Source organism: Hirundo rustica, chromosome 3 (assembly GCF_015227805.2).
Source record: "Hirundo rustica isolate bHirRus1 chromosome 3, bHirRus1.pri.v3, whole genome shotgun sequence".
NCBI classification, from domain to species: domain Eukaryota; kingdom Metazoa; phylum Chordata; class Aves; order Passeriformes; family Hirundinidae; genus Hirundo; species Hirundo rustica.
Genome location: NC_053452.1, coordinates 105,979,769 through 106,006,177, shown reverse-complemented (window position 1 = coordinate 106,006,177; position 26,409 = coordinate 105,979,769). Strand labels below are relative to the sequence as shown.

The 26,409-nt window shown below is 36.4% G+C and overlaps 1 protein-coding gene across 4 annotated transcripts in view; it reads left to right on the top strand.

Moving 5' to 3' along the window:
* Positions 1-22,277, top strand: part of SMC6 (structural maintenance of chromosomes 6) — a 37,159-nt gene extending 14,882 nt beyond the window's left edge. For 3 of the 4 annotated variants that reach the window (XM_040059674.1, XM_058419953.1, XM_040059675.2), the window contains 21 exons: positions 222-302; positions 1,304-1,405; positions 1,593-1,712; positions 1,802-1,897; positions 3,024-3,170; positions 3,537-3,625; positions 4,170-4,334; positions 5,065-5,243; positions 6,237-6,438; positions 6,568-6,682; positions 8,030-8,190; positions 9,135-9,270; positions 10,179-10,259; positions 10,889-11,059; positions 13,237-13,374; positions 14,118-14,263; positions 14,953-15,078; positions 15,724-15,829; positions 17,638-17,790; positions 19,513-19,610; positions 20,917-21,360. In XM_040059674.1, coding sequence (XP_039915608.1) covers positions 222-302; positions 1,304-1,405; positions 1,593-1,712; positions 1,802-1,897; positions 3,024-3,170; positions 3,537-3,625; positions 4,170-4,334; positions 5,065-5,243; positions 6,237-6,438; positions 6,568-6,682; positions 8,030-8,190; positions 9,135-9,270; positions 10,179-10,259; positions 10,889-11,059; positions 13,237-13,374; positions 14,118-14,263; positions 14,953-15,078; positions 15,724-15,829; positions 17,638-17,790; positions 19,513-19,610; positions 20,917-21,025 — 2,721 coding nt within the window. In that variant the 3' untranslated portion in view covers positions 21,026-21,360. Of the gene's footprint in view, positions 1-221; positions 303-1,303; positions 1,406-1,592; positions 1,713-1,801; positions 1,898-3,023; positions 3,171-3,536; positions 3,626-4,169; positions 4,335-5,064; positions 5,244-6,236; positions 6,439-6,567; positions 6,683-8,029; positions 8,191-9,134; positions 9,271-10,178; positions 10,260-10,888; positions 11,060-13,236; positions 13,375-14,117; positions 14,264-14,952; positions 15,079-15,723; positions 15,830-17,637; positions 17,791-19,512; positions 19,611-20,916; positions 21,361-22,107 lie in introns of those variants that run through there. The other variant, XM_040059676.2, reaches the window with a different exon arrangement.
* The last annotated feature ends 4,132 nt before the right edge of the window (positions 22,278-26,409 follow it).

Genomic DNA, 26,409 nt, shown 5'->3' with positions numbered 1-26,409 from the left:
TTGTGCTTGATATAGGTGGATTTTTTAATTTTCTGTTTGTTATTGGTTTCATTTGTTATGTTTTGATTTTTTGGAAGACTTGAGAGGATTAGAAAGCTTGATTTCTAAACCTTAGCTTATTACTAAGTTGTAAGACTAGGACAGGGTGCTCACATTCATGGATTTGCAGTTACATGGTAACTTGTAATTAAAATAAAATGAAAATTATTTCTTTTTTGCAGGTAGATAATCCTGTGTCTATTTTAACCCAAGAGATGAGCAAACAGTTTTTACAGACTAAAAATGAAGGTGACAAGTACAAGGTAAGAAAAATAATTCAATATAGTCATAAAATGTTGAAATCCTGATTGCAAATTTTTAGAGCATTTGAAAAAAAAATAGAATTCCTTAATTTTAATAACTTAATTAGTAGCCTGATTTAAACAATTTAACAGAAGATTCTTACAGAGTTTGCAACAGCACAATGGTAACTCACTCATAGGCCTAATTTTCTTACTAATCTAAGTACTTAAGAATCTTAAGAAACATTCATAGTATAGTTGCTATACCGTATGCACACTTGTATCTAAACAGATTCAGAGAGTATGTTCAAGTTGTATACCTGTGAAAAATTCCCCTGGAGCTCAGAGGAGTACTCACTCATGTCAAATGCCTTTGGATCTTCTCAGAGGGTGAAGGGTTGATCCCTGACGAGTGGGGATCAGCCCAGGCTCTGTCAACTTTTGGCAGCAGTCCTCCAAGTAAACTTGAGAGTTCTCTGGCTCACAGTGGTGTCTCACTCAGAGGGAGATGCTGTCACAGCCCACTGTGGTCCAGGAGAGCTCAGGGAGTCTCACTTGGGACCCTTGTTTATAGGGTCGCAAGAGAGTGGGCTTCAGTCATAGTAATTTTTCATCCTGACCACAATTTGGGTCAGTAACTTTCTTTGAAAATTCAGTAACAAAAATGTTGTACTGTTTGGGTTGGTAGTCAGGCAAGAAAGACAAGTTTCAAAGGCTCTTCATAAGGTAGAGGGGCTCATCAGACAGTGTAAGTTCCTGGGAGTAGAGAGTATTTCTGATAAACTCAAGAGGAGCTGAGCCAGCTGCAGTTCATCAAGGCTGGGGCCTAACAAACATTTCAAATATTATATTGTGGCCTGAGGAGGGGGTAGAAGTTGTACCTCCAAACCTAACCAGTTTTTTCACTTTGGACATTAGTCAGCCTGCAGGGATGTTGGGATGAATGGTCTTTCTGTTGTAATTATTGCAGATAATTAGATAAGGTGCTGATCTCACATCTACATCTTTTTATTCCTTTTTAGTTTTTTATGAAGGCAACTCAGCTGGAACAAATGAAAGAAGATTACTCAGTTATTGGGAAAACTAAAAAAAATATCCATGTTCAGATAGAACAAGGGGAAGAGGTATGTAAAAGTTAAAGAATTATTAGGACAGATCTGAGCAGTGAAGGAAGTACAGAATCTAAACTTCATAGTTTTTGGTTTGATTAGATCTCAGTGACATTAAATTTCAAAAAACCCAAACCTTTCTGAAATTTTATATTATATTACAGCTTTTTGCAGTCACTGAACCCCTGTTTTCTTTTTTAAGCGTCTTGAAGAACTTAAGAAGCTTTATTTGGAAAAGAAGGAAATTTTCAAAAGCATCGCATTTGTGAATGACATGCAAAGTCGTCTCAAAGATTTGAAACATCAAATGGCGTGGGCAGTGGTAAATGTCTTGCTAAAATATGTTTGTTCATGTGAAATATGCTTCATTCCCAGTTTGCTGTGGATATGCTAATATAGGATTCTCTTTAGGTGAGTGAGATGGAAAAAGAAATAGAGCTGCTCGAAGAAGGTGTCAAAGCTGAGGAAGGAAATACAGAGTTCCGTCAGAAGGTAGAAGAATGCCAGGTATATATGGTCTAAACCATTTATCACTCTAGCTGCAGTCACCCCCCCCAAGTCAGAGATCTGTTGTGAAGGTTTTTTGGGTATCATTGCCTTTAGAAAAGATAAATGGTTTCAGGAGACCTCTGGAAGTTTGGGGATGGTTCTCAAGACTTCTGTAAGTAGCAAGAAAGAATAATTTTGTCATACATTCTGATTTGCATATGAAACTCAATTTGTGCAGAGGAACAAGCAGCATTATTTTGAATCTAGAATCATAGAATAGTGTGGATAGGAAGAGACCTTAAAGATCAACCAGCTTCAACCCCCCTGTTCAGCCCCCCTGCCATGGGCAGGGACACTTTCCACTGGATCAGGCTGTTCAAAACCCCATCCCACCTGGCACTGGACACTTGCAGGGATGGTGCATGCACAACTTCTCCGGGCAGCCTGTGCCGCCTCACTACCTCCACAGTAAAGCATTCATCCATATATGTAACCTAAATTTCCCCTCTTTCAGTTTAGAGCCATTATTCCTTGTTGTATCAATACAGATAATGAGGAGTCCCTCTCCAGCTGTAGGCCCCCTTCAGATACCGAAAGGCTGCTGTGAGTTCTTCATGCAACTCCACTTCTCCAGGCTGAGCAGCCCAAAACTTCTTAAAAAAAGTCTATTAAACTCCTCCAAGCTTTCTTTGTTAGCACTTATTTTCCTTTTTTTTTTTTTTTTAAGTTTTTATCGTTTTTTTCCTTTTAAAAAGTATTTGTTTCACAATTGAGGCATTTTTGCTTTATGTTCAACATGTCTATGTAGCAATGAAGGAACATTGTCTAGACACTGGTTTCATTTCTTTTGATGTCATGGTACTTGACCTTATTGTTTAGAGAGTCTTGTATTTGAGTAAACCTTATAAAGAAAAAAAGGTCGCTGTCTGCATGGCAAATTTGATAGTCTGTCAATTTCCTAGGAATGAATATTTATCAGTTTTCATCTTAGCATATCCATAGTGGCTATGACTTGCTTTATTTTTTTAAACAATTGAGATGTGTCAGATGGATCTTTTTGTGAGATATTTGTCCTGTAACATTAAGAGGTTTTGAAGAAAATTTTGTTCACTTACTACTTGTTCTGTTGTTTTTTTCACCAAAGGTTAAAGTTAATGAAGCAGAAAAAAAGTACAAAGCAATACAAGACAGATTGATAACAGTAAGTGAAGAAGCACAAGCTCTTCATCCTCAGTGTATTTCTTTGAAGGCTGAAGTGCAGGCAAAAAGAAAAGCAGTCAATGAAACTGAGGTAGGCAAAAAAAACCCCAAAACCTTTCAAAGTTCATACGAATTTAGAATTTTAAATTTGTCCATGTTCTACCCATCTGTAATTCTACACCAGTGTCTTGGCTTCTTGTGTCCATAGTGGAGTTCAGAACAGGTGCAGTTTCCTGCCTGACTGGCCAGTAATGTCTATTCAGGGCTCCTGCTGTTTGTCTTTACATACTTACTAAACAGGGTTAAGCTTAAGTCAAAATAAATAAATAGGTTTAATTTTTGAAAATCAAGTTATCTTTGTCTGGTTTGGTGCAGTTCAGTATTTACTCAAAACTGTAGTTTTTTCAGAAATTATTTCTTCTATTTCTTAAACTACTGTATCCTATTTCCTTGATAGATTGTTTATAATCGTTCCAAAACAGAGTTAAAACGTCTGGAAAAAGACAGTGAACAGCTGCGTAAACGAATTGAAGAATTGAAAAGCTGGTAAATACAGATACAGTGATTATGGTGTATGTTTATTAAGATACAGGTGGAAAAGAAGTGGGCTTTTCTGATTAATGAGAAAACCTCCAGTAACAGAAAATATTTATTTAGTCTTTAGCAAGGTCCAATTAAATACCTGAATGTTTCTGATCCTATTTCTTTACATATGAAGATTTTGACTGGAATATCAAAAGAAGAGGCAGTTGGGTAGCAAAAGTTGCTTTTGTTTGTTTGGGTTTTTGTTTGTTTGGTTTGGGGTTGTTTTGTTTTGGTTTTGGTGATAATAGATATTCTCTAGCTTCTATATACAAAACAAATAGGTCTTAAACTAAATGTGGTAGGAGTGTAACTGGGGGGAGTTACATGTGATTAGAAAATAAAAAAAAAAATTAAAATTGGCATTATTGCTATGTAGATCTTGCAAGTTAACAAAATCTTAAATGTAACTGATGAGTACATCTTCTGTATGCTACAAGTAATGAAATTCATGTCAGTTTTAAAGCATCAGTATGGTTTTAAAATATGGACGTATGTTCTTTACTAGTGCTAATCAGGTTTCAGAGCCTGAGAAACTGGAAAGGCAAAGGAGGATTGCATACCTTAGGGAACAGTTAAAGGCATTCCATGATGAAGAAGTAATGATTGGTCAACAGGTGGATCAGTTTCAGCAGGCTATATCTAAGTGTAGGGAAGAACATTCTAGACTCAGGTAAGTTACGTTTTTTGAATGTGTTTACCTCTGTTTCAAGTCAGAGAGAATCCCTTCTTTTATGTATCCCTTCTTATGCATCTGTGATCCCTGAGCTGTTAAACTCAAGTTTCTTTTTAACATTATAAGAGAATAGATATACTTAGTTTTAATTACTGCTTCTGTAATTAAGGCAGATTCACAGAGGCTCTGAGGCAAAGTGATTCAAATACTCATTTAGCCCATACCAAAGATAGAAAAAACAAAGCACTCTGGCTTTGATTTGGAAACCTGAACTTGAACAATGATTATCAGAGGGGATTATGGCAATGTCAGTTACTGTCTTAAAGGATTTGAGAATTGTTCTTTTATTGCACCCGGTGTTTTAGTTTAAATGCCTCTTATCAATTATTGTAACCAATGCTTACTGTGTGTTTTGTTGAAGATCTTTGAAGACAGTGAAACTGAAGCACATAATTAGAAATAAAAAAAGTTATTATAATTAGTTAGAAATAAAAAAATCTTGTAGAACTGTTGCAAAGTAGTAATTTTCTCGCTTGCTTTTTTTTCTCATGTTTCTTGAAACTAGAAAAATATTATTGCATGTCTGTACCTACCTGTGCCTACCTTTACAATGAACTACTGACATCTTGATACCGAATGCTATTAGCAATTGAAAAACAAGGCTTTATAATTATTTTAGTGCACTTCAGGCTCTATAACTACTGAGAAAAAAAATCTGTTCTCTTAGGAGAGAAAGAAGTGAAATGCAGCAAGCACTGGATGCCCAGCAGAAACAGCTGAGAGACCTGAAAGATAGTAAAACAAACACTTTGAAAAGATTTGGACCACATATACCAGCATTTCTTGAAGCAATTGAAGTAGCCCATAGACAAGGACACTTCAGAAAGAAACCTCTTGGACCTTTAGGTAAGAATAATTGCTGAAACATATTTTCTCATGGGATATTTTTGTATGGCTGCTAATGTAAATAGTGGTCTTTTAGGAAAATTTTGTTCTTTAAGGAGCTTCAGATATTTCTTTTTCTTCTGTACTTCCTGGACTAAAGGTTTTATCCTGGTAAGCTGTCTTTTGCTTCTGTCATGCACTCACTAACAGTTACTAGCTTTCCTCATTTTCCAGCTGTTTTTCTTGTATTTTACAATGATAAACTTTCGGTGCATCCCTCCAACTCCCCCACACCCTCAAAGCATCAGAGAACTGTGCTTTGACTGCTTGTCCCTCAGTGGACAGCCCTGTCCAAATCTTGGACAGATTTTGTTCAAAGTATCCAGTGGCTGACTTGCAGGTTTGTCAAACTTGAGATGTTTTGCATGGAATTAGTCAGACAGACCCAACTGAGATTTACTTGGGAAGCTGGCTTTTATTTGTCTTCTGTCCAGCTCTGATAATAACTGATATTTTCAGTTTGTGAATGGGAATTCATCATATTCTGGATGTAAAGTACATGGTGTTTACTGCAGGGTAAGCATGTGCAAACGTGTGCTACCAAAGACAGGTGATATAGTGGAAATCTTCATGTTTGTTTAATTTGCAGTATAGTTGTTCCACTGCCTTCATCCTTAAAGCATGAAATTGTTGATAAGCTATCTTTGCCTTGATACATTTCTGCTAAGCTGCCATAAAATTGGTACCCTAATGGAAGAAAACATAGGCCTCCAACTATGTGTAGGTGTCTCTAGGCAGAGAAATTATATGTTTGTATTCTCATGCCTGTTGTAGAGTCTTTTAACTTTTAGTCAACTTCTTAATTTTTTTTTCTACCTGTAAGAAAGGTTTATTTTAGACTCTTAAAAAGCCCTTCAATATAACAAAACAAGAATCTTGAATATTAAATATGCTTCACTGAATATTCTGTCATGGAGCACAGCATCTAAAACCTTGCTTCTTATGTTTATTTAGGTGCTTTGATTCATCCGAAAGATCCTGAACTGATCTTGGCTATCGAATCCTGTTTAAAAGGCCTGCTTCAGGCATTTTGCTGTGATAATCATAGTGATGAAAGAACTCTTCAGTTTCTCATGTCAAAATATTATGCACGTGGACATAGACCTCAAATAATTGTAAATAAATTTCAGAATAAAATTTATGATACTAGTCAGAAGTAAGTATGTTTTGAATTTTATTGCTTAGCCTTGATGGTTGAAAAGAACTATTTGTAAATTTTTTTTTTTTTTATTTTGAAGAATCTCATGTGAGTTTTATGAATGGCATTTTCCTTTCTTTTCTTCAGAGCTGTTCATCATCCAGAATTCCCATCAGTTCTGACAGCCTTGGAAATAGATAATCCAGTGGTTGCCAATTGTTTGATCGATATGAGGGGTATAGAAACAGTCCTGCTGATTAAAGTAAGGCTTTATGCTCCTTGTTGATCTTGAAAGAAGCATGTGGAGCATTTATGACACCTCCACTGGTAGTGTCTGTAATGGATAAAACAGAGGAAGTTATGCTCCCCTCTCTGCCCCATGTGTTTCACAACCTTCCCTGTTTGTTTCTGGATTGTTTGCCACTACCTTTCTGGGCCTCTAAGTGTAGTTTCCCAGTCTAAATAGTCCACGTGTGTGCAATCAGCCTCCTGCTGGCTCTGTCTGGTGTCTCTCTGTTAATTGGTGGGTCCAGGATGTGCCAGTTTTGGGTAGTCCGGGACTTACCAAAATTTGCAGCCCACCCCTACCAGTTGTGCCTAGCATCTGGTATCTAAGTTTTCTGGCGCTGTCTGATTTCTGATCTTAATTGATTTTTGATTTTCTGTTAGTACTGAAGATACCAGTTCCTGCAGATAAGATTACAGGTAAAATGTAAATACAGGTAAAAGATAAAAATAAGGTGTATGTGTTTTTATTTAGAGAAGGCAGGGTATTCTCTAAGTAAGCAGAGCTAATGATCCTCACATTTTGTGAATTTTATTTTTCTCCAAACTCTCTTGTCCCAGTTTATCCTCTGACATTCTTATTGGAAAGAGTCAGTTCATGCTCTGTGTAAAGCAGAGCTGCCTGTTTATCAAGGAGGGCTGTCACTGAAGCATTACATAGCAGCTGAACTTTGTAGGCTTTTCTCACGGCAGGAATGTTGGGATTGTTCTTCCCATCTGCCTGAACTAACCAGTGATTTTCATAACATTATTATCTTTGAGCCCTGTCTGAACAATTTCAACTGAATCTGAAAGAAGTATACTGTGGAAAATTTGATATATTGGAATGGATAACCTGGTTGCCTTGGACAAAGGCACTTTTGACCACTTAGTCTGGCATTGCCAGTGTTGGGGTTGGTCAGGGAAACCAACATGTTTCCCTGAACTTTGAGTATTGTTTGATGTCCTTCCTGCCTTTGGAAGCTTGTTTCCTCTAAGTTTATTCTACTTTTGACAGTTGAGTATATCTGTGCATAGTGACCTTCTGGTTAATAATTTTTTCCCCCCCAAGGCAAATTATGAGGGACTGATTAGACTACAGAAGTCACAAATAAATGATCAATTAAACTTAGTGGGTTCTTGAGAATATAAAGGTCTTACTCAACTAAGGAACGTAGATTCTTGACATTATAGATAATTTTCACATTCTTTCATTACTGTATTTCTTTTCATTATGAATTGAAATCATGTCTGGGCACAAACATCTAGACAACTTCTAAATTCTTTTCTTTAATTATGGGTGCTTTTCTGCTTGTACTTTAAGTAAGGCCATTTTGTTTTTCAGAATAGCCGTAGGGCTCGTGAAGTAATGCAGTGCAATCGACCCCCAAAAAACTGTAAAGAAGCTTTCACTGCTGAAGGTGATCAAGTATTTGAGCGACGGTATTACTCTTCCAGTTTTGTCAGACCCAAGTTCCTAAGCCAAGATGTGGAAGCAGAAATCAGGTTAGCATCTTGTAACGTGTTTATAAAAGGTGCACTTGTTGGCATGAGTAGTGGAATTGCGTATTTGTCTATTTGCACTCTCTCTAGTCTCTCCATTTTCTTTCTGAGATTTACACTTTCTTTTTGAGAATTCTAGAAAAATCTTGTCATTTCAGTGCCTTTCTGTGATAGGGACAACCTTGCATTGTATGTCGTTTTCTTACCCACCAAGTAGGGATTTTCATTGCTCAATATTCCAGGAAATCTAGCTACCTTCTTTTTTATGCTTGGTCAAAAAGAGCATGGAGTCAAAACTGTTTTTTAAAAATATAGTATTTGAACAGTGGTGTCATAGCTTACTGCAAGGGACGTCTGACTATTCAAACCAAAGTTGTTAGCACACATTCTGCTGGTTTCAAACTTTGCATCTGTATTTCCTCAGGCTTTTGACTTCATTTATGGTAGGTATGTCTGAGAATTCCCTCACCTTTTATATTTTTAGGAGTTTTCTTCTCTCATTGCGTTCAAAATGGTAGTTGAAAAAGCGAAATGTACTTCAAAGATTACGAACTTGAACTATCAAGGAACTTCGTGACAATAGAATACTTTCGTTTTGAGGCTCAGATTATATTAGAGACATATTAGGTAATTTTAGTATGAATAGCTGGTAGTATAAACTGAATTGAATGTTAAAATTTATTTCTATAAACTCAAAAGTTTCAAATAGATAAATGTAGTTTTTTCATATTAATATATAATGAATTGCACTCAAAGATTATCTTAACTTTCAGGCATTCCATTAGCAATTTTGCTATGAGGGAATGATATAGGCTAGTTAAAAAGGAATGTATTTTTACCCTTTGTCTTGTCATGCATGTTATTTTCATTTGTGTATTTCTGTATGTGTATGTCACAAATAATATCTGTGTAGTAAGTAACATGTCAATATCACTTTGCTTATAAAGTCACTTGGATAAAGAAATTGAAAACAAAAGGGCACAGTTGACAGCATCTCAGCAACGCTTACATTCCATTGAAAATGAGATTAGGCAGAATGAAGATCATCTCTATGATCATCGGCGACACCAAAAACAGCTACAGGTAAAAGTAGATACAGTGTTAGTTTTTAGAGTCTCCTCAGTCTTTCCCTGTTTCATTTTGACTTCTGCACTCTATTTAGGGTGCTTGACAGTTTTAATTTTTACCCTTACTTTTGTTGTTTGCTTTCATGTTTTTTATTTTTGTAGTATGCTCTTGTAATTGATGACAGAATGATAGAGGCCACATCAATCGTAGCATATGCTCTTGTTTCTGTTTGGTATCTTTCCCCCCTTGTGCTAAATTTTAGAAATTTCTACTGCTCTTTTTGACATTTGAAGAAAGTTGTTGCAAAGAAAAGACACTTGCATCATATAATGCTTCTCCCTCCTTTATTTCTGTTGAGCCTTGCCTCTTCATTCCTGAAATCTTATCTTCATACTCTTCCGGTAAATTCAAAGCCCATCTTGATACGCTGAATATTTCTTCTTTAAGTTTTCTTAATTTCTTTATAAACCATTTTACAGCTGTTAGCCTCCTTTCTGTGGCCTCTGGTACTTCTAGGTAGGATATATATTTGTGGTGGTCAATGGTGCTCCAGATAGGCAGTGTAAGCTAATACATACTATATAAGGTTATATTCAGTAAATTATTATAAGTAAGAAGCAGAAAAAAAATCTGGCATGTGGTCTGAAATGCTGAAGATAAATACTTGGAGAAAAAAATAAAATGTATTTTATTCAATTGTCATATTGAATGGAAATATGATAACTTGATGAATGAAAGCACCTGACTTTCAGAACAAGTTATAGCTCATGAAAATTAACGCCACAGTTGGGTGTGAAGAGTTGTGTCTCTTGTTAGTCACTAATGAAACTAAAAAATACAAGTATCTTCTTTCCTGTGATGACTTCCTGTGAACTTTTCTCTTTAGTTAAGCTTTAAAACATCTATTTTCTTCTTCTTCTCAGGTAAAAGTAAGAACAGCAAATGCAGAGATAGCAGATCTTGAAAACATGGAAGAACACCAGTCAACAGACATCCATATATTAGTAAGAAAAGATTATCCAATTTTCTCTGATCAACATACGAATAATGTCTTTTTTAATGTTGGTGACCTAATGAAATAAGCAAAGTTGGATAGTGAAGAATATAACACTTGCCATAATTCTAAATACTTCTGTAAATTGAGTGATTTTATTTATTTTTGGTGATTTAAATTTTTCTTCCCCGGGTTTTGCAGTATTTTCCATTTTGAATCAGAAAATATTTATGAGGATAATTCATTAGGAATAGTATCATTTTCTAGGAGACAACAACAATCCACTTACTCTTTCTGCATTGCATTGTATATGGGATGTATATCGGCCACAGATCCATTGGGCAGTTACCTTGTTCTTTTCAGTCTTTTCATCACAACTCCCAAATAAAATCCTCTTACTTTCCAGTCACATAAATTTGAACTTTTATTTTGTAGTTTGATTTAGTGGGCTCGTACAAGATCTGTCAGTCTCTTCCTTTGGGCTTTAGTGACAAGTACATTGAGCTGCTCCTATTCTTACTAGAGTTGGTACTTCATGTAATACTGAACCTTAATACTGGTAGTAAAATAAAAATCTAGTACAGTAGTTTGCAAATATGTCCCATTTTATTATTCTTAACTTTTAATACATTTTGACAGCAAGATGAAGCTGAAGAAAATAAGGGTAGGATGGAATGTGTAAAACAAGACATGCAGCTACAAAGCAGAAAAATGGAAGAACTCAAAAATAATCTCCATGCAGCTGAGAAAGAATTAGAAGAAGTGAAAGAAAAAATTCATCAAGTAGAAGAAGTTGCTGGCCCGATTAAGGTAACAATAATTTTGTATTGTGTTTTTGATTTGTTCCATTTGTGTGTTGAGGTGAATGAGGTTAAGAAGGGGTGAGGCAGGAGAAAAGAATTTGCTGTTGCCTGATATATTGAAGGTCTACTGTGGTCTACCTAGAAAATGGAAATGGAGCATTCCATCTAAGAGCATGCTGGAAAATAAGCTTGGCAATATTCTGTAGGTGATGTTGATTGTTACATGTAGCTGCTGTAGTGTTTTATGTTTAAAGATAGTTCATCTCTAGGTATCTTTAGTCATGGAGGAAAAGGAAGGAAAAACTGTTTCCTTGATTTCCTTTCTAGTGCATCAAGTTTGTTTTTACTTGTTTGTTCTAAGAAAACTTGGTTAAGAATGTTCATAACTGTTCATTTCTCAAAATAGCATTTGAAGTTCTATATGAAGTCATTGTTATTTTATGAAGATACATAATCACAGAAGATACCAGTGTATAGTTTTAATTATTCAAGACTACAGAAGGCACCTGGAAATGGCAGAGAAATAGCAAGACTTAAGATAAATAACAGAATGGTGACATGCAAAATTTGATACTGATAAATGACAGGCAGTCTCACATTGGCAAGAAGAACTTATGGTTTGAAAATAGAAAACAGAAATAAGAGTTCAGGACATGAATAGTACTGTGAACTTGTAGAAGGATGAACTGGGGAAAACTGGAAGACAAAAAAAGAAAACTGAAGATCACTGTGGGAATCTCTTACATGTTTCACCTAAACTGTAAATTGCTGTGTAGCCAGCCCAAATTAAAAGAACAAACAAAAGGAGTGAGGAAATAGCTCAGCAAAGCAACAGATAAATATATTTGTTCTAATGTATCTAATGTGGAAATTCTAGAGATATGTTCTGTTTTAAAAGAACGACTCTGTATGGAAAGAGAAGAGATTTATTCAGAATATGAAAACATTATTGCGTGTTATTTAGAGTACTGAACACAACCAAAAGAAGCACTGAAATTCCTGAAAGGGTTTTAAATCAGATGTGTTGTTAAGTGTTCTACAGTTGTTTAATGAACTGTTGACATATAGCAAGTTGGCGTTTTTAGATAGGATTGCAAAAAAAAAAATCCGTTATTGCTGATGATTGTTGGTTTTCTTGCTTGTGCCATTTTTGAGTTGTTTCTTGGTTTTTTTTTTTTTTGTTTTGTTTTGTTTTGTTTTGTTTTGTTTTGTTTCATTTGGTGCTTTTTATTTTTGTTTGTTAAGACAAGGAATCTAGTTGACAGGAATGAGGAAGAAAATGATGCCCTAATTTATGTCATTCTTTATACCTCTTTGCTTCTCTGGAAAGATATATCACTTCAACATCAATACTTAAAGAGGTTGCTGGTGAAGGGTCTGGAGCACAATTTCTGTGAGGAGCAGCTGAGGGAGCTGGGGCTGTTTACCCTGGAGAAATGGAGGCTCAAGGGGGACCTTACCAGTCCCTACAACCCCCTGAAAGGAGGTTGTAGTGAGGTAGGGATCACTCTCTTCTCCTGGGTAACAAGTGACAGGAGGAGAGGAAATGGCTTCAAATAGCACCAGGGGAAGTTTAGTTTTGATATGGGGAGAAAAATTTTCATGGAAAGGGTTGTAAACTGTTGGAACAAACTCCCCAGTCAAGTGGTGAAATCACCATCCCTGGAAGCATTTAAAAATGTATGGCTTGTACTGCAGAATGTGGTTAGTGGTGTATATGGTATGGTGGTAGTTTGGGGTTGATGGTTGTACTTAATATTCTTAAATTCTTTATTCTGACCTTAACTGTGCTATGATTCTATGATTTTAAATTACAGGTATAACAGGACACTGAATTTACACACAAAAATGCAGTTCTGGCTGGTGTCACAGGCATCAGAAGTTCCATACGGAATGTAGTGTAAAAAATAAATGGGGTTTTTTGAACTTTAGGAGAAAGCATGGCTTTTTTTAAAGATGAAAATATCACCTCAAGATATAATTCCTAAAATCATTGCACGTATTTATTCCTTGTCGGAATTAAGCATAGATTTTCTCATACGCTGCTGTTAAAGCTCCCAGACTCTAGAAGTAGTGTTACTGAAAGCAAAAAAAGTTATAACAACCTGTGAGAGGTCAGTAAACACTAGAGAGATTCTCAGGAATCTGCTCCAAAGAGCTCACATCATGATTTGTTCCAAACAGGCTGAATTAAACCAGGCTGAGACAGAAGTGGAAAACAGTAAACGCCATTTGCAGCACTATGAAGACAAACTGAGAGAACATGTGGCTTGCATAAATAAGCACAAAGCTTTACTAGTTTCCAAAGAAAAGGAATTAGAGGTATGTGTGGTGGTTTCTTTTTTTTAGCTATTGAAGTCAGATGGTCATGATTCTTCTAATATTTAATAATAAATTGTTCCACTTGTGTAACATACAGACCATATTAATATACTCGGCTACCCTGAGTATTCTCTCAGCTATGTCCTGTGCTGACTATGTAAAGCAAATAAAGCAATTTTGTGTTAGTGAATTGAGGCCTTTTTTTTTTCTGACAGGACACCATTTCTGTCTTGACAGATAAATTTGGGTTCATCCATCTAAGACCATTTCTTCCATCTTTTGCAATTAGACGATTAAAATTACTAAAAATTCATGGCTTAAGTTAAATTGAATAATATTGTTTTGGTTTCTTGGATGGTACGTTTTTCCCTGTACAGGCCCCATATCTATCTTTTGAAGACTTACCTAATCAAGCTTTTTTAACTAACTCTGAAGTCACATCCACAAAGACTTTTGGAAGACTGCCCTATTTAAATATGGTGATTTTGGTTCCTTATTTATCTGCATTAGCTGAATAACTGTGGTTGTATTAAAAATCTTGGCTACAGTTCTTGCACTGAAATAACTATCCATGTATAACTGTTGTCAATAAAATTGTTAACTGAGTTTGCTGTAATGACAAGAGAAAGAACACTGTTCTTTATTGGAGTTCGTGTTTTTCTGTAGCGTAAAATACTTGTTGTGAAGACTGAATAGGTTTTTGAAAAATACGACAATTACTTGAGTTTCAAATATTCCTTTAGGAAAAAATGTCAAAAGCGAAGCAAATCTTCTCGGAGCGCATCAAGGTCAGCAGAACTGTTAAAAGTCTTGATGCAGAAATGAATCGCTTGAGAGAGAAGATAAATTCAGAAAGCAGTCATCGTGGAAACAGAGAAGAAATAATCCAGTAAGTCATCTTTACGGTCTAAAACGGTTCAGGTAGGATGGAAAAGAAGGGGAAAGAAGAGTTTTCTTACTGACTCACTATGTGTTTATGTATGTTTTTAGTACGTAAGCTTTGTATGAAGGTGTGGAAATGTGTTATACTGATTCTCCCAGTACTGAAGAGATTTAAGAATCCTGAAACACCTTCCAGTGATTTTAAGCAGCATCTGTGCTATACATATGATGTTACCAATAATCGGATACCCTCTTAGTGTTTTGAAGTATCCCAGTTAGGACTACACTAATTTAACTCGCCGTTGTTTTGTGATGCATTGCATATTAAGCATAATTCTCGTTTGAGTAACTAATGCACAAGCTGGGCAGCTCCTTGACATTTTGACTTCAGTGTATTTCAAGGAAGCATTCCCCTCAGATATTCTTGAGCATGGGAAACCAGCATTCATTCTCCTTGGTGAAAGAGTTTATTTTGAAAATAATTTTTAAAATAATTAAGATGTAATTTTTGTCCGCATTTCATTTGTGAACAGTGTCTTATTTGACTTATCAAATGTTTTTAGCTTTCACATAAATCCTCACAAGAAAGCTTTCATTTGAATATTTTGATTATCAAAATGATTTTCAGCATTTACAACAATACCTCAGTTTTAATATAATGCATATTGTTCCTAACCTTTCTGTTAATTAAAACAGGCAATTTCATTATGCAAAGGAAAGATACGAGGATGCAAGCAATAAATTAAAGAATTCAAGGAGATTTATTGCGAAGCTGGATGAAGTAATGACAGAGAGGCTCAAAGTGTATCGGCAGTTCCTAAGGTGAATTTAACAGTGTTCACAACAATCTTTTTAACCTAAGTTTGCTCCCAGTTTCAATCTTACCATGCCTGAGAATTTAGAGGCAGTCTGGACTGAAAGCTGGAAAAGTAATGAGATAGTGGAGCCTGTATTTTGTTTCATCCCAAAGGCCTCAACTGAGCTGACTTATCCAAGGCAATTCTGTTTGAGAGCTGGTTTTGGTCAGTAAAATGTCATACTAGGACTTGAAATAATCTGGACTGTCACTCATTTTTATTGATTATAATCAGTGGTGCTGAGCTCCTATAATTTCATTGTAGGCCAAACACTTCTCCTCTGCTCTGTGCAGAAAAAATTTGAAGATCTTCATTCAGGTTCTGTAGTTTAACACCTTCTTCTCCATTTCTGTGTACACCCCTTCTTTCTTGCTTCAGTCCCCTTAATATCCTGTATTTATCCATGAAGATTTTGTTGTTACCTTCCTTCAGAAGGATTCTCTCCAATATGTCTAATGTCACCCACCTGAGAGTGCAGTTGATTTTGGGAGAATGTTGTTATTGGAGGAGGGTTAATACTTAATGATGTGGAACAGTTGATGAAAATCTGTTGTCACTTTTTCATGTATTTAAAAACTTATTGCTCTAATGTTTGTTTGCTTGTTTTAAGGAGCCTTTCTATGCAATGTAAACTCCACTTTGAGCAATTATTACGTCTTCGAGGTTGCTCTGGACATATAATTTTTGATCACAAGAATGAGACACTTTCCATAACAGTAAGTTATTTTATATTACTTCAATTTCCATAATGCATAGTGAATGTTTTAGTCTCAGGTGCTAGGAATGCATTGCAAATGATGGAATAAATTGTTTTTTCTGTCTCCAAAATGTGATACGCTAAGGTGTAGTGTTATAAATATTCTGATCGTGTAATCAATTTAATCATATAAAATAGTTAGTTATGAATACAACTAGAAAATTATGAAGTATAAGGTGTAGAAACGTTAGGAATGTTGTGCTTGAAATATGCAGCCATAGGAACCTCACCAAGAAGTTGCTGGACTTCTGTGTTTTGTTTAAGATACTATGGAGACTGTCATGCACACCAGTTATGCTGCTTGGAAACCCCCCTACCCTTCCCTTCCCATCTTGGTTTGAATATCAATGATTCCAATCAGTAGACCTCAGTAGAGATGACCAATGATTGTTTTAGGATAAGAATATTGATGAAGTTATATAACTAACAAAACCAGTCATTGCAGAGGTTAAATTTAGAGTGGGCATATTATGCGTGGTATGTAAAAAGAACTTATGTAACAATGATCCAGCAGAAAAAGTAAGTAAAAAGGGCTGGATTTTGTCTGTTGAGCAGGACATGCTGGAGGAGTTTTGAAAAGCCTGAGTGAAGGAGTGTCTGCTTAATCACATCAAATTGGTGTTGGATAAGTTTCTTTCATCCCATTTGGTGACAGTAGGATGTTGTTGAAAACAAGCAAGGACAAAAAACATTGCCATTTTAAACGGGCAGGTTGCTAGATTACAAGGAATAAATGTGGATTGGTCATCCAGTCTTTCAAAATAACTTGTTCACTGATAGGAAGTTCACCAGTATTTGTGTGATTGTATACTGGCTCTAGTTGTTATTTAAACAACTTATGCAGGAAAGCTTTGATAGGTTGTTTTTGGGTTTTTTTTTCTGTGCACCTTTTAACATACATCCCAAAAAGTTTTATCATGGGTTTATTTACTTGTTTTTCTGTGGGAGACTTCAGTTTTAGGGATTAAGGGGAAAAACATGCTGTGGCTACATAAATAAATGTCACAGTCCTGACTAGACAGGTGAAGGACATGCATCTGAGGAACTGAACTCAGTCCATAAAATATCAAGTCATCACTTGACTTTATCAGAATGTATTTTTATAATAGCTGACGTCTCAGATATCTCTTAAAAGAGATAATATTTAGTATTTAGTCAAGGAATGTAAGTTGCAAAAAAGAATACCGCAAAAAAAAAAATTCCACTTCAAAATAATCCTCGCCTTCTTAACTTGTTAAAGGCAATGCAATTAACAGGGCGAGAAACTGCTCAAGTTCCATCTTACTGAAGGATTACCACAAGATGTCCTCATAACCAATGTAACCAAACGGCTGTTCACAATGTTTCATGTAGTCCATGTAAAGAATCCCTTCCTCATTTAAAATTCTTCTTTAAATCAATTACCTGCTTTTCTATTGTGCCTGGTAACCATGAGATTTTACTGTTATGTAAGCATTTATGTTGCCATTTATTAAACGCTGTTGAGCAACTATTAAAAAATAGAGATTTGAATAACAAAACCCCGTCAGAGTCATTCAGTCTGTTCAGTGTGTATGCCTGGGATAGGGGAAGTTGCAGTGATCCTAGAAATGTGTTACTAAATGGTTAGGAGCCATCCCATTCCAGAATGGCAGTTGCAGTGAAATGCAGAAAATTGTTTTCAAATGACATCTGTCTATTCATGTATAATGTGTTTGCTGTTAAAATTATGATTTTAGTATGTCTTCATCTCAGATTTAAAAATTGCTCCAATATTTTTATTTCAAGGTTCAGCCTCGAGAGGAAGAAAAAGCTGCCCATTGTGATCTGAGATCCTTATCAGGAGGTGAACGTTCCTTCTCCACAGTTTGTTTCATTCTTTCTCTATGGAACATCACTGAATCTCCTTTCAGATGCATGGATGAATTTGATGTCTACATGGTATAGTTTAAACTTAAACTATGTCTCCCTTTCTGATTTGTATAAAATACTGAAATAGTTGGGTTGTTTGGTTAGATTTAAAACCACTGAAAATTATAAAAAGCCCCCAAAATAAAATCAAAATCCCCCAAAACAAAATTTGTTAGTGATCTTGTCCGCTTTGTTTGGTGGCTTTTGTAGCTTATTTTGTTTCTGAAGTTGGTATCCAGAAAATACGAGCCTTTCTGTTAATTTACGTGCTCAAACCTTTGTTCAGCACAAAAATAATAAATAATAGTTTATTTAATAATAAAAAATAATAACTCCGCTGTTACTGTTTTTGTCAGAGGGTGACCCTGCATATTGCTGGGACATTTTGGGCTTGGCATGTGCTTTGATTTCTGCCAGTTTTGAGATCAGTGTGGCTTTTTTTCAGGGCAAATATAGCAGGTGGGTTCACTATTGCTACTCATTTTATAGAAACTCATACTTCAGCTAGGGGGCATGTTTCCAAGATGTTGAAATGCAGAATAATGAACAATAAATACTAATGTTAGCTAAAGTTGATAAATCATATTTTGTGTACAGCTTCCCTGGACAGGCCACTAACCCATTTTGAAATTTATTTTCTTTTTTCTAAGATATATTTCCTACTTATTAATATGCAGAGTGGTGTGAGTTTGCGAAAATATTTACTTCTGTGAGACAAAGATTTGATACTGGCTTATTTAATTTTGCCTCAGTGTCCCTTCCTCATCAATCATTTATTTACTAGGAATCACCTAGTGGGAGCAAAGATAATAGAGTTTATATTAAAGAATTTCAAAAAGGGCAGTATGATCTAAGGTAGTGAAGCAGTCGTTTTTCAGCCAACTTTCAAAACTTAGATCCTCTTTTAAAAGTTATCCAGTGCAGTTTATCCATGTGCAGTTTATCCATCTTTCTGGAAAAGTGTGAATAATCAGAACTGTAGGCCTCACAAAGAACTGGCACATCATCTATTCCATAAATTATTCCACACAATTTATCTTTCCTCTGCAGTGCCAGTAAGTGCAGCCTTACTGTCCCTGTCCACACGTTCTGTGGTTACTCTTGGTGTAGTCATGGAGCCCCACCACACGAGGACACCACAGTGTATTTTTGTGGGAGATCTCTGCTTTCGTGGGGAACAGGGCACAGCTGCAGAGCTTTTTCAGTCCCTGCTTCCTTCTGCAGCTTCCTTCTGCACATCCTTTTCAGTAAGCCTGAAGTGTTAAGGTTGCATTCAAAATAGTAATAATGATAATAACAATAACAATCCTAATAAAAACAAGCTCCATAATATCATAATATCATAGGTTTCATGAAGCCCTTAAATCCTTTCAGGTGATTTTCAGGCAATTTTTTACAGGAAACATTATTCTGCTAAAATAACAGTTTATCTGAGCATATCAATAAAGAAGTACTGTATGTACATCAAAGATGATAGAAAAACACTATAGATGAGTGTGTGATTTTTCTGATAAAAGCTTTCTATTGCCCATGTATACTAAAAAGTACAGTCTAAGAAATTCCCAAGCTATCATTTGTAGCTTTTCGATTTTTACCCTAATGTTTTTCCTAGTTTTTCTTAGTCTTATTTAGATATTTTCTTTAGCCAGCCTTGCCTGTATAACAATTAATTCTGGTAGGTTTTCTAGAGTCATATTTTCTAATGTATTTGTTATTGTCAGTACCACTACCTGACAAGTGTTTTGTCTCTAGGATATGCTTAACAGAAGAATTGCCATCGATATGATTCTGGAGAGGGCTGACTTTCAGCGACATCGACAGTTCATTTTGTTCACCCCCCTGAGCATGAGGTAATACTGTTGTGGTTTATTTCAGGATACAAGAATTGAAAGGGAGCTCTCTTGCAAGGAGTGTAATTTGAAAAAGTTGTTTATGAGGAGGAAGAAATTTTGCTCTTTGTAGTAGTAGAACATAAACAATTAAGCAGTTCATTGCTGATGGCTCTTTGAATTCAAAGGGGTTTTTAAATAGTTGTTTTTTTACTCTTCCTTATGTAATGGTAATTCAGTGGGACTTGAATCAGTTTATCTGAAATTAAACAACTTTCAGAAATGTTTTATTTTGTCAAACAGGCTCTTCTTAACCTTAGCTTTGTATGTCCCTCTCCCCTCCCCAAAATAACAAAAGACTTGGGATTTTTTTTCTGTTAATTCTACACTACTTTCAAGGGGTTTTTCATTTGAGTTGATTTTATTTTCTGGGCTTTAATGTTGCTGATCTAGAGTCTCATAGCTTACACCATGTTTTAAATTTTTAATCTAGTGGTTCTTTCAAAACCTTTCTATAAAACTGTGGTAGAGTGATTCCCAGTTTAAGGGGACAGTCACGTCTCTAACCTTGTGCAGCCAGCTCCTCTCTATTAACCCAGTATAACCAGTGAAGCCTGAGAGGGTAATTAAAGCAGTCTTCAAAAAGAAGTTGATTTATTCCTAATTGTCTTCCCTCACTAAAGTATGTAAGGAGTAGTGGTATCTGTTTTTATTTCAGCGGAAATCCTTTTGTGGAGATTTTCTGAAACTAATAAACACACAAGAATTTTTTGCACGGTTACTGTTGAAAAAATTAATTCAAGTTCAGCTTGAATATGTTATATTGTTCCACGTTTCATGTTCAGCAAGCATTAAATTTAACAAAAATATGGGGGCATCTTCAGGAAAAATCCACTTAGGATGATCAGTGGAGAAGCCTGTGTTAATTTATGTTTAGTAACTTTGCTCATTCTTAATATATTGTGATTGATTACATATATGTATGGTGTGTACTGCTTCAGGATCTCTAAGACAAATCCTGACTTGTATTCCATCATTTGTTCATTTGGAGGTTTTCATAAAAGAACCTTTTTGCTAGTTAAGGCAGTCTAATTGTTAGAAATCACATGATTGAAACGAGTGCTTGTTTTTCCTCAAGCTTTTATTGAATGGGGCCCAGGATCAGTTCAATGAAGCCCGAACTTCACCCCTTATTACTGCTTTTAAAACTGTCAAAGAAAAAAGGTGCAGTTATTTAAAGGAAAATATGTAATGTAAAGAATCAGATGGAAATACTAAAATTCTTGGAGAAGAAACACTGTTTAAGTGATGCATTCTTTATTTTTAGTTCTCTGCCTACGAGTCCCCATATTCGAATCCTCCGCATGCCAGACCCTCCAAGAGACCAAAGAACACTGAATTTCCAGAATAGGAATGACAGAGATGAAGATCAATAAGTATCTCTGTATGAATATGGTATAATATTGAAGACAAATGTGGAATAATATATGTAAAATTATTTCTTCCTGATGCTGAAAAAAATGGTGATTTGTTAGATAATCTCAGGAAGATATTTCTGTATTATTATTAATTATTTTTTAAAGGGTTACTGTGTGTGCACAGAACAAGAATAAGCACAGTTTGGACAGGGAGAAAATTTTGAATGTTTTGTTGATATTTTTAGCTACCAACTACAGAATTTTTTTATCTGTTATTCTGATTTTTCTTCTGGAAAAGTTGAAATATATTTTGTATAACTATAAAATATTTTAATAAACCGTTTGAACTGATACTTGTGGTAATGTTTTAGTGTCTCTACACACTTAAAATTAGCATTAAGTTAAAAATTTTGTTTTCTTCCTAGCTATGTTTTATTTCTTAAATGTCTGGTAGGCAATTAATACATGCAATAAAATGTTTATTTAATTTAATTGATATAATTTTATTATAAACTATTAATTTATAATATTATTTTTTTAAAGTTTTTTTGAATTTTTTTTTATTACATGTTCATTTATTTTCCAGTGAAACCACGGTAACTGAACATGAGAAACTATTAGAATTTATACTTTTATCATTGGAAAAGGGAAAAATTTATATGTAGTATATTATCTTGGTGGGAAAATAGTTCTTTCATTCCTTTCCTAAAGAGTTTGAGTGTCTTTGGACATGAGATTACAAAACCTAGCAAGCTGTTTCTTTATAAAGCTAGATACTTAATTACAGCAAACAGGTTATTACACACTCTTGAGTTTACAGGTATAGAGTAGGTCTCTAAATATTAATTTTATTATAATAAACTAAAGTGTTTCCAATATATAGGAATGAAGTAGAATAACCATTTGGGGAAATAATACAGTAACTTTTCTACAGCATTGTTTTGTTGGGTCTCCCTGCCCTCCATCCCCTCCCCTGTTTCCCTGGGACTAGAGCACTTGATTTGTTTAGATATTGCAAACATTTATTGGGGATAAGAGGGAGAAAGAAGAACTCACTCAAATTAACCTTTTTTTCCTCTCCTGTTCATTTTTTTCTCCAGGACCTTGACATTTTTGGCACCTCTTCAAAAAAATCACTTTTTAGAGTTCAGCTGCATTTCTTTTTTCTTGTTGTTTTGGGGGATTTTTTGTTGTTTGATGTTACGCGGCTACAAAAGCTATTGGGACTACAGAGAACAACATTCAGCAGTTTCTGCACTTTTTTACTGAATAGCAGTTCCTTAATAAAACACTTATTACAGTGTAAGTTTTAACTTGACTTTGTAGCGTAATTTGTTTTCAGTTGCAGCACAGTACTAAACTTGTGGGTTTCTTTAAAAATGGAGGCTAAGTAAGCCTTGAAGGAAATACACCGTACAGAATCATGGAACCATAAAAAATGCTGAGTTGGAAGGGACTCAACTCATCAGCTGCATGGTGTTCCCAGTTGACTTCTGGCAAGGTGAAGTCCCACGTAGGGAAAAGCGCAGTTGAGGTGGCAGTGTCCCTTCGTTCCTCAGAAAGAACTAAGAACTAAGAAAGGTTCTACTTTCTTCGGTGTCGTCGTCCAGGCCAGGATGTCTGTAGTAGACTCCCAGGATGACATTGCATTATTTGTATGTCCCTTGATTCTTTCTTAGAGGCTTGCAACCGTGCCATTGCCAACTGTAGGCTCCATACATTACATCCCTGCCGTGACTTACCTTTCTGCCCTGCCCATCCCTCCTGAAGAGCCTGTAACCATCCAACAGGGCACTACAATCACAGGACTAAGCCCACACAGTTTCACTTAGGCCAGTGATATCAAATCTCTGGGACTGGGCCAAAGGCTTGAGATGATCTTGTTGCTATGCTGTGTGCATTAGTGTAGAAATATTTCAGGTGTGGTGCTTTGCAGCCAACAAACCTGAAGGAGATGGAGGGACCCCATTTGTTTTCTCAACTTCTGGCACACCATCTGTTGCTCCCCACTGCTGACCCTAGTTTTGTCCCTTTCCTCCTACCAAACTGGTTTAAAGTTCTGTCAATGAGCCCTGCTGGCTCCTGTGCTAGAGCTCTTTCTCCTCTGAGATAAGTGTATCTCATCAGGTGTCGATAGAGCAGGTGTTGAATAGACCATACTGCTGTAAAAAAAACACTTTTTATTTTTTTTTGCTTACACCAGCCTTGGAGCCATATATTGACCTGGTGGATCTGCCTATTCCTGTTAATATTACTCCTTGTTACCTTAAAAGGATTGTAAAAATCTCTGTGTGTGCCTCTTATTCTTCAACCCAAGGCCCTGAAAGTCTCTTTTGATTGTCCTCGGAATTCTCTTTGTTTTTTCATCATTGCTGGCTTGAACAACCAATAGTGGATACTAATCAGAGGGTCTTACTAGATTGGAGAGTTTTCCAGTCATTTCCCTTATCCCTGCCCCTGGGAGCCAGCAGACCATGAGTTGGGTCTGGTCTACATATCAGGCCCTCCCTCATCTCCCTGCCCTTGAAGGGAGTCTGCTATTACATCCACCCTTCTTCTCCTGTTAACAGAGGAGGTTTTGATGCGGGGCACAGGAGCTGTTGCTTTGGGAGGCCCCTCTGTCCCAGTAGGATTTTCACACACCTCATCAATTGCCTGGCCTTGTTCCAGAGCATCATACCTGTTGTAGAAGGTTCCAGTCCTACTTGTTTTCAGAATGAGGAGGAACCTCCTCCTGATATGTGGAGTGAACTGCTTCCAGCCTTGATCTCGAACAGACCCTTGCGTAAAAAACCTTGATAACCCTGCAGGGTCCTGAGCCCACCTGCTTCTCCACTACAAGTGGATGTTTGAGACTCCTGAGTCTCGAGACTGTGGCATCTCTGTAAATAACCTATCTCTTGCTTGTTCACTCAAATTCTACATAGCAACCTCAGAAAGCCCAGGGTAATCGTCAGACTCCCGGCAGCTGTGAGGAGGTTGCTGAGAAAAGAAGACCAGTGTTTTTGTTAATGTGCTTGCTGCAAGAGACAGACAGCAGTCATTGATTGAAGTGGGGAGGTTCTGGCTGAGTAAACCAGGAGGGGTTGTTCATGATGAAGAGGCATTTGAGCCTTTTAGGCAAACAGGCTGTAAAATCTCAGTGCTTGGAAGATTTTGGAGTCTATATTCAATAGACTCCTGCAGCTTCCTTCAAGCAGGGAGCTGGGCAAGAGATCTATGAAGGTCCTTACCCACCTGAACAATTCCATAATTCCATAATGCAAGGTACTTACACCTTTAGGATTATGTAAAGATACTGGGGAGCACCTTACAAAATGCATACATGGCAAAACTTGTCTGGAACCAGGAGGCTGAGGGAGGTGATTCTACCACTCTGCTGTTGTGAGATCCTGCCTGGAGTACTGTGCCCAGGTCTGGGGTCCTCAGCGTTGGAAGAGCATGGACCTGTTGGAGCAGGATCAGAGGGCCACAAAGATGCTCAGAGGCCAGAGATCCTCTGGGTCTGTTGAGCCTGGAGAAGGCTCCAGAAAGACCTCATAGCACCTTCCAGTACTTAAAGTGGTTACAAGAAAACTGGAGAGGGACTTTTTACACGGGCATGTGGTGACAGGAGGAGTGGGAGCAGCTTTAAACTGGCAGATTTAAATTAGATATTAGGAATAAATTCTCTATTGTGAGGGTGATGAGGCACTGGAATAGGTTTGCCCAGAGAAGTTGTGGACATCCTATCTCTGGAAGTGCTCAAGATCAGGCTGGATGGGGCCCTGGGCAACCTGTTTTAATGGAAGATGTCCCTGGAGGTTGCTGGAACTGAATCATCTTTAAGGTCCCTTTCAACCCAAACCATTCTGTGATTCTTGGACATGATCATGAGCCACATGTTTAGCTTGACTCATTTTTATGATGAAATTGGAGTATGTTTTAGACCCTTCTGCAGTATGAGATAGAATGGCATTGCATTATTTCCTCCTGATTTTCTTCAGCATACACACACACACACACACATCCCACACACACAAAAAAAAAAAAAAAGGCAAGTGGGCAGAGGCAGGAAAGAGGGAAAGAGTAAAAGCATTTACTAAAGCATTTATCTTCATTAGTCTTCTGTAATGAGTTGTGTGGAGAAAAGAGCTTAAGGAAAATTAGTGCATTCCTACTGAGTGCATTCCTAACACTTCAGCTTTGTCCCAAATTTTTTATAGACTTCCTTGAAATATGGAGGAGGTGGCAACAATTCTGGCCTTTCATCAAAGCCAGTACATTGTATTTATTCTAACCTACACCTGTACTTGAAGATGTGTTTCTAACTGTATAATTATTATAAGCATATTTTCATGGTGGAGAATTGATTCTGAATAAGCAATTATGGAAGCCGTTGCATGGATGCACTTATTTTTGCAGTGATCGTAGTAAGATCTCGAAACTATCATATTCTTGGCTCTTTAAGTACAGAGTTTACTGTAGAGGCTACCTAGAGGGAAGATTGGAGTGTTGCTGTTACATTTTTGAGTTTGACTGTGTTTGAGTTGTTGGCCATTTTGGATGGCAGTGCATTGTTTAATGCTGCACTAAAGTAAATGGAATCTGTCTAGCTACATAAATTCAAGGTGCAGGGAAATATAGAATGAGAGATTGCTTCTCATGTATGTAAACCAGTGGCATAAAATCTGAGAAGTATTCAACACAGACATATAATTCTCAAAAAATGTAATTTCTAGAATGTGTGATTTAAGCTAAAAAGCCAAATGCATGAAGTATACCCCTCTAATTTGCTAGGACTATTGCCTGTGTAGTGTAAGTAAAATTCTGATATGAGAAAATATGTTGATATTTCTGCTTTTGCTGTTTGGAATACAAAGCAAATGAAAAATGAGAGGATGGCTGTGGTTGTGACAGCAATCAATTCTGTGATCCCTCCCAACAATTCTTAGCAAGCTGTGTAAAACTGGTTTTTGTTACTGTTGTCTTTTCTGTTTAATTTTAAGATGAGCTTCGCTTTTTAAATTTGAAACTACAGAGAATTATTTGGTTTGTGTCATGTTTTATTGTTTGATTTTTAACTATTAAAAGTACGGTCCCATTTCTTCATAAGGTAAGGAAGAAATATCAAACATGCAATTGTAAGATCTTCAGATTGCGGGTTTTTTTTGTTTGGGTTTTTTTTTTTTTTTTCTTTTAATCCAGCAAGCAACCAACTGTTTAAAGCATCAGGGAAATGGGGCATAGGAAGGTTTTCATCTGCAATATCTGCAGTTTGATAGCCTTTCATTCTTTCCCAAGGCTGTGCAGAATTTGTCACAGGACAGAGAGAAACTTGATTTGTGCACATAGAATTAGAGAGGAGGTTGGTTCTCCTCACTATCCCTCCTTTGTCATCATACTTCATGGTTAATTTATCA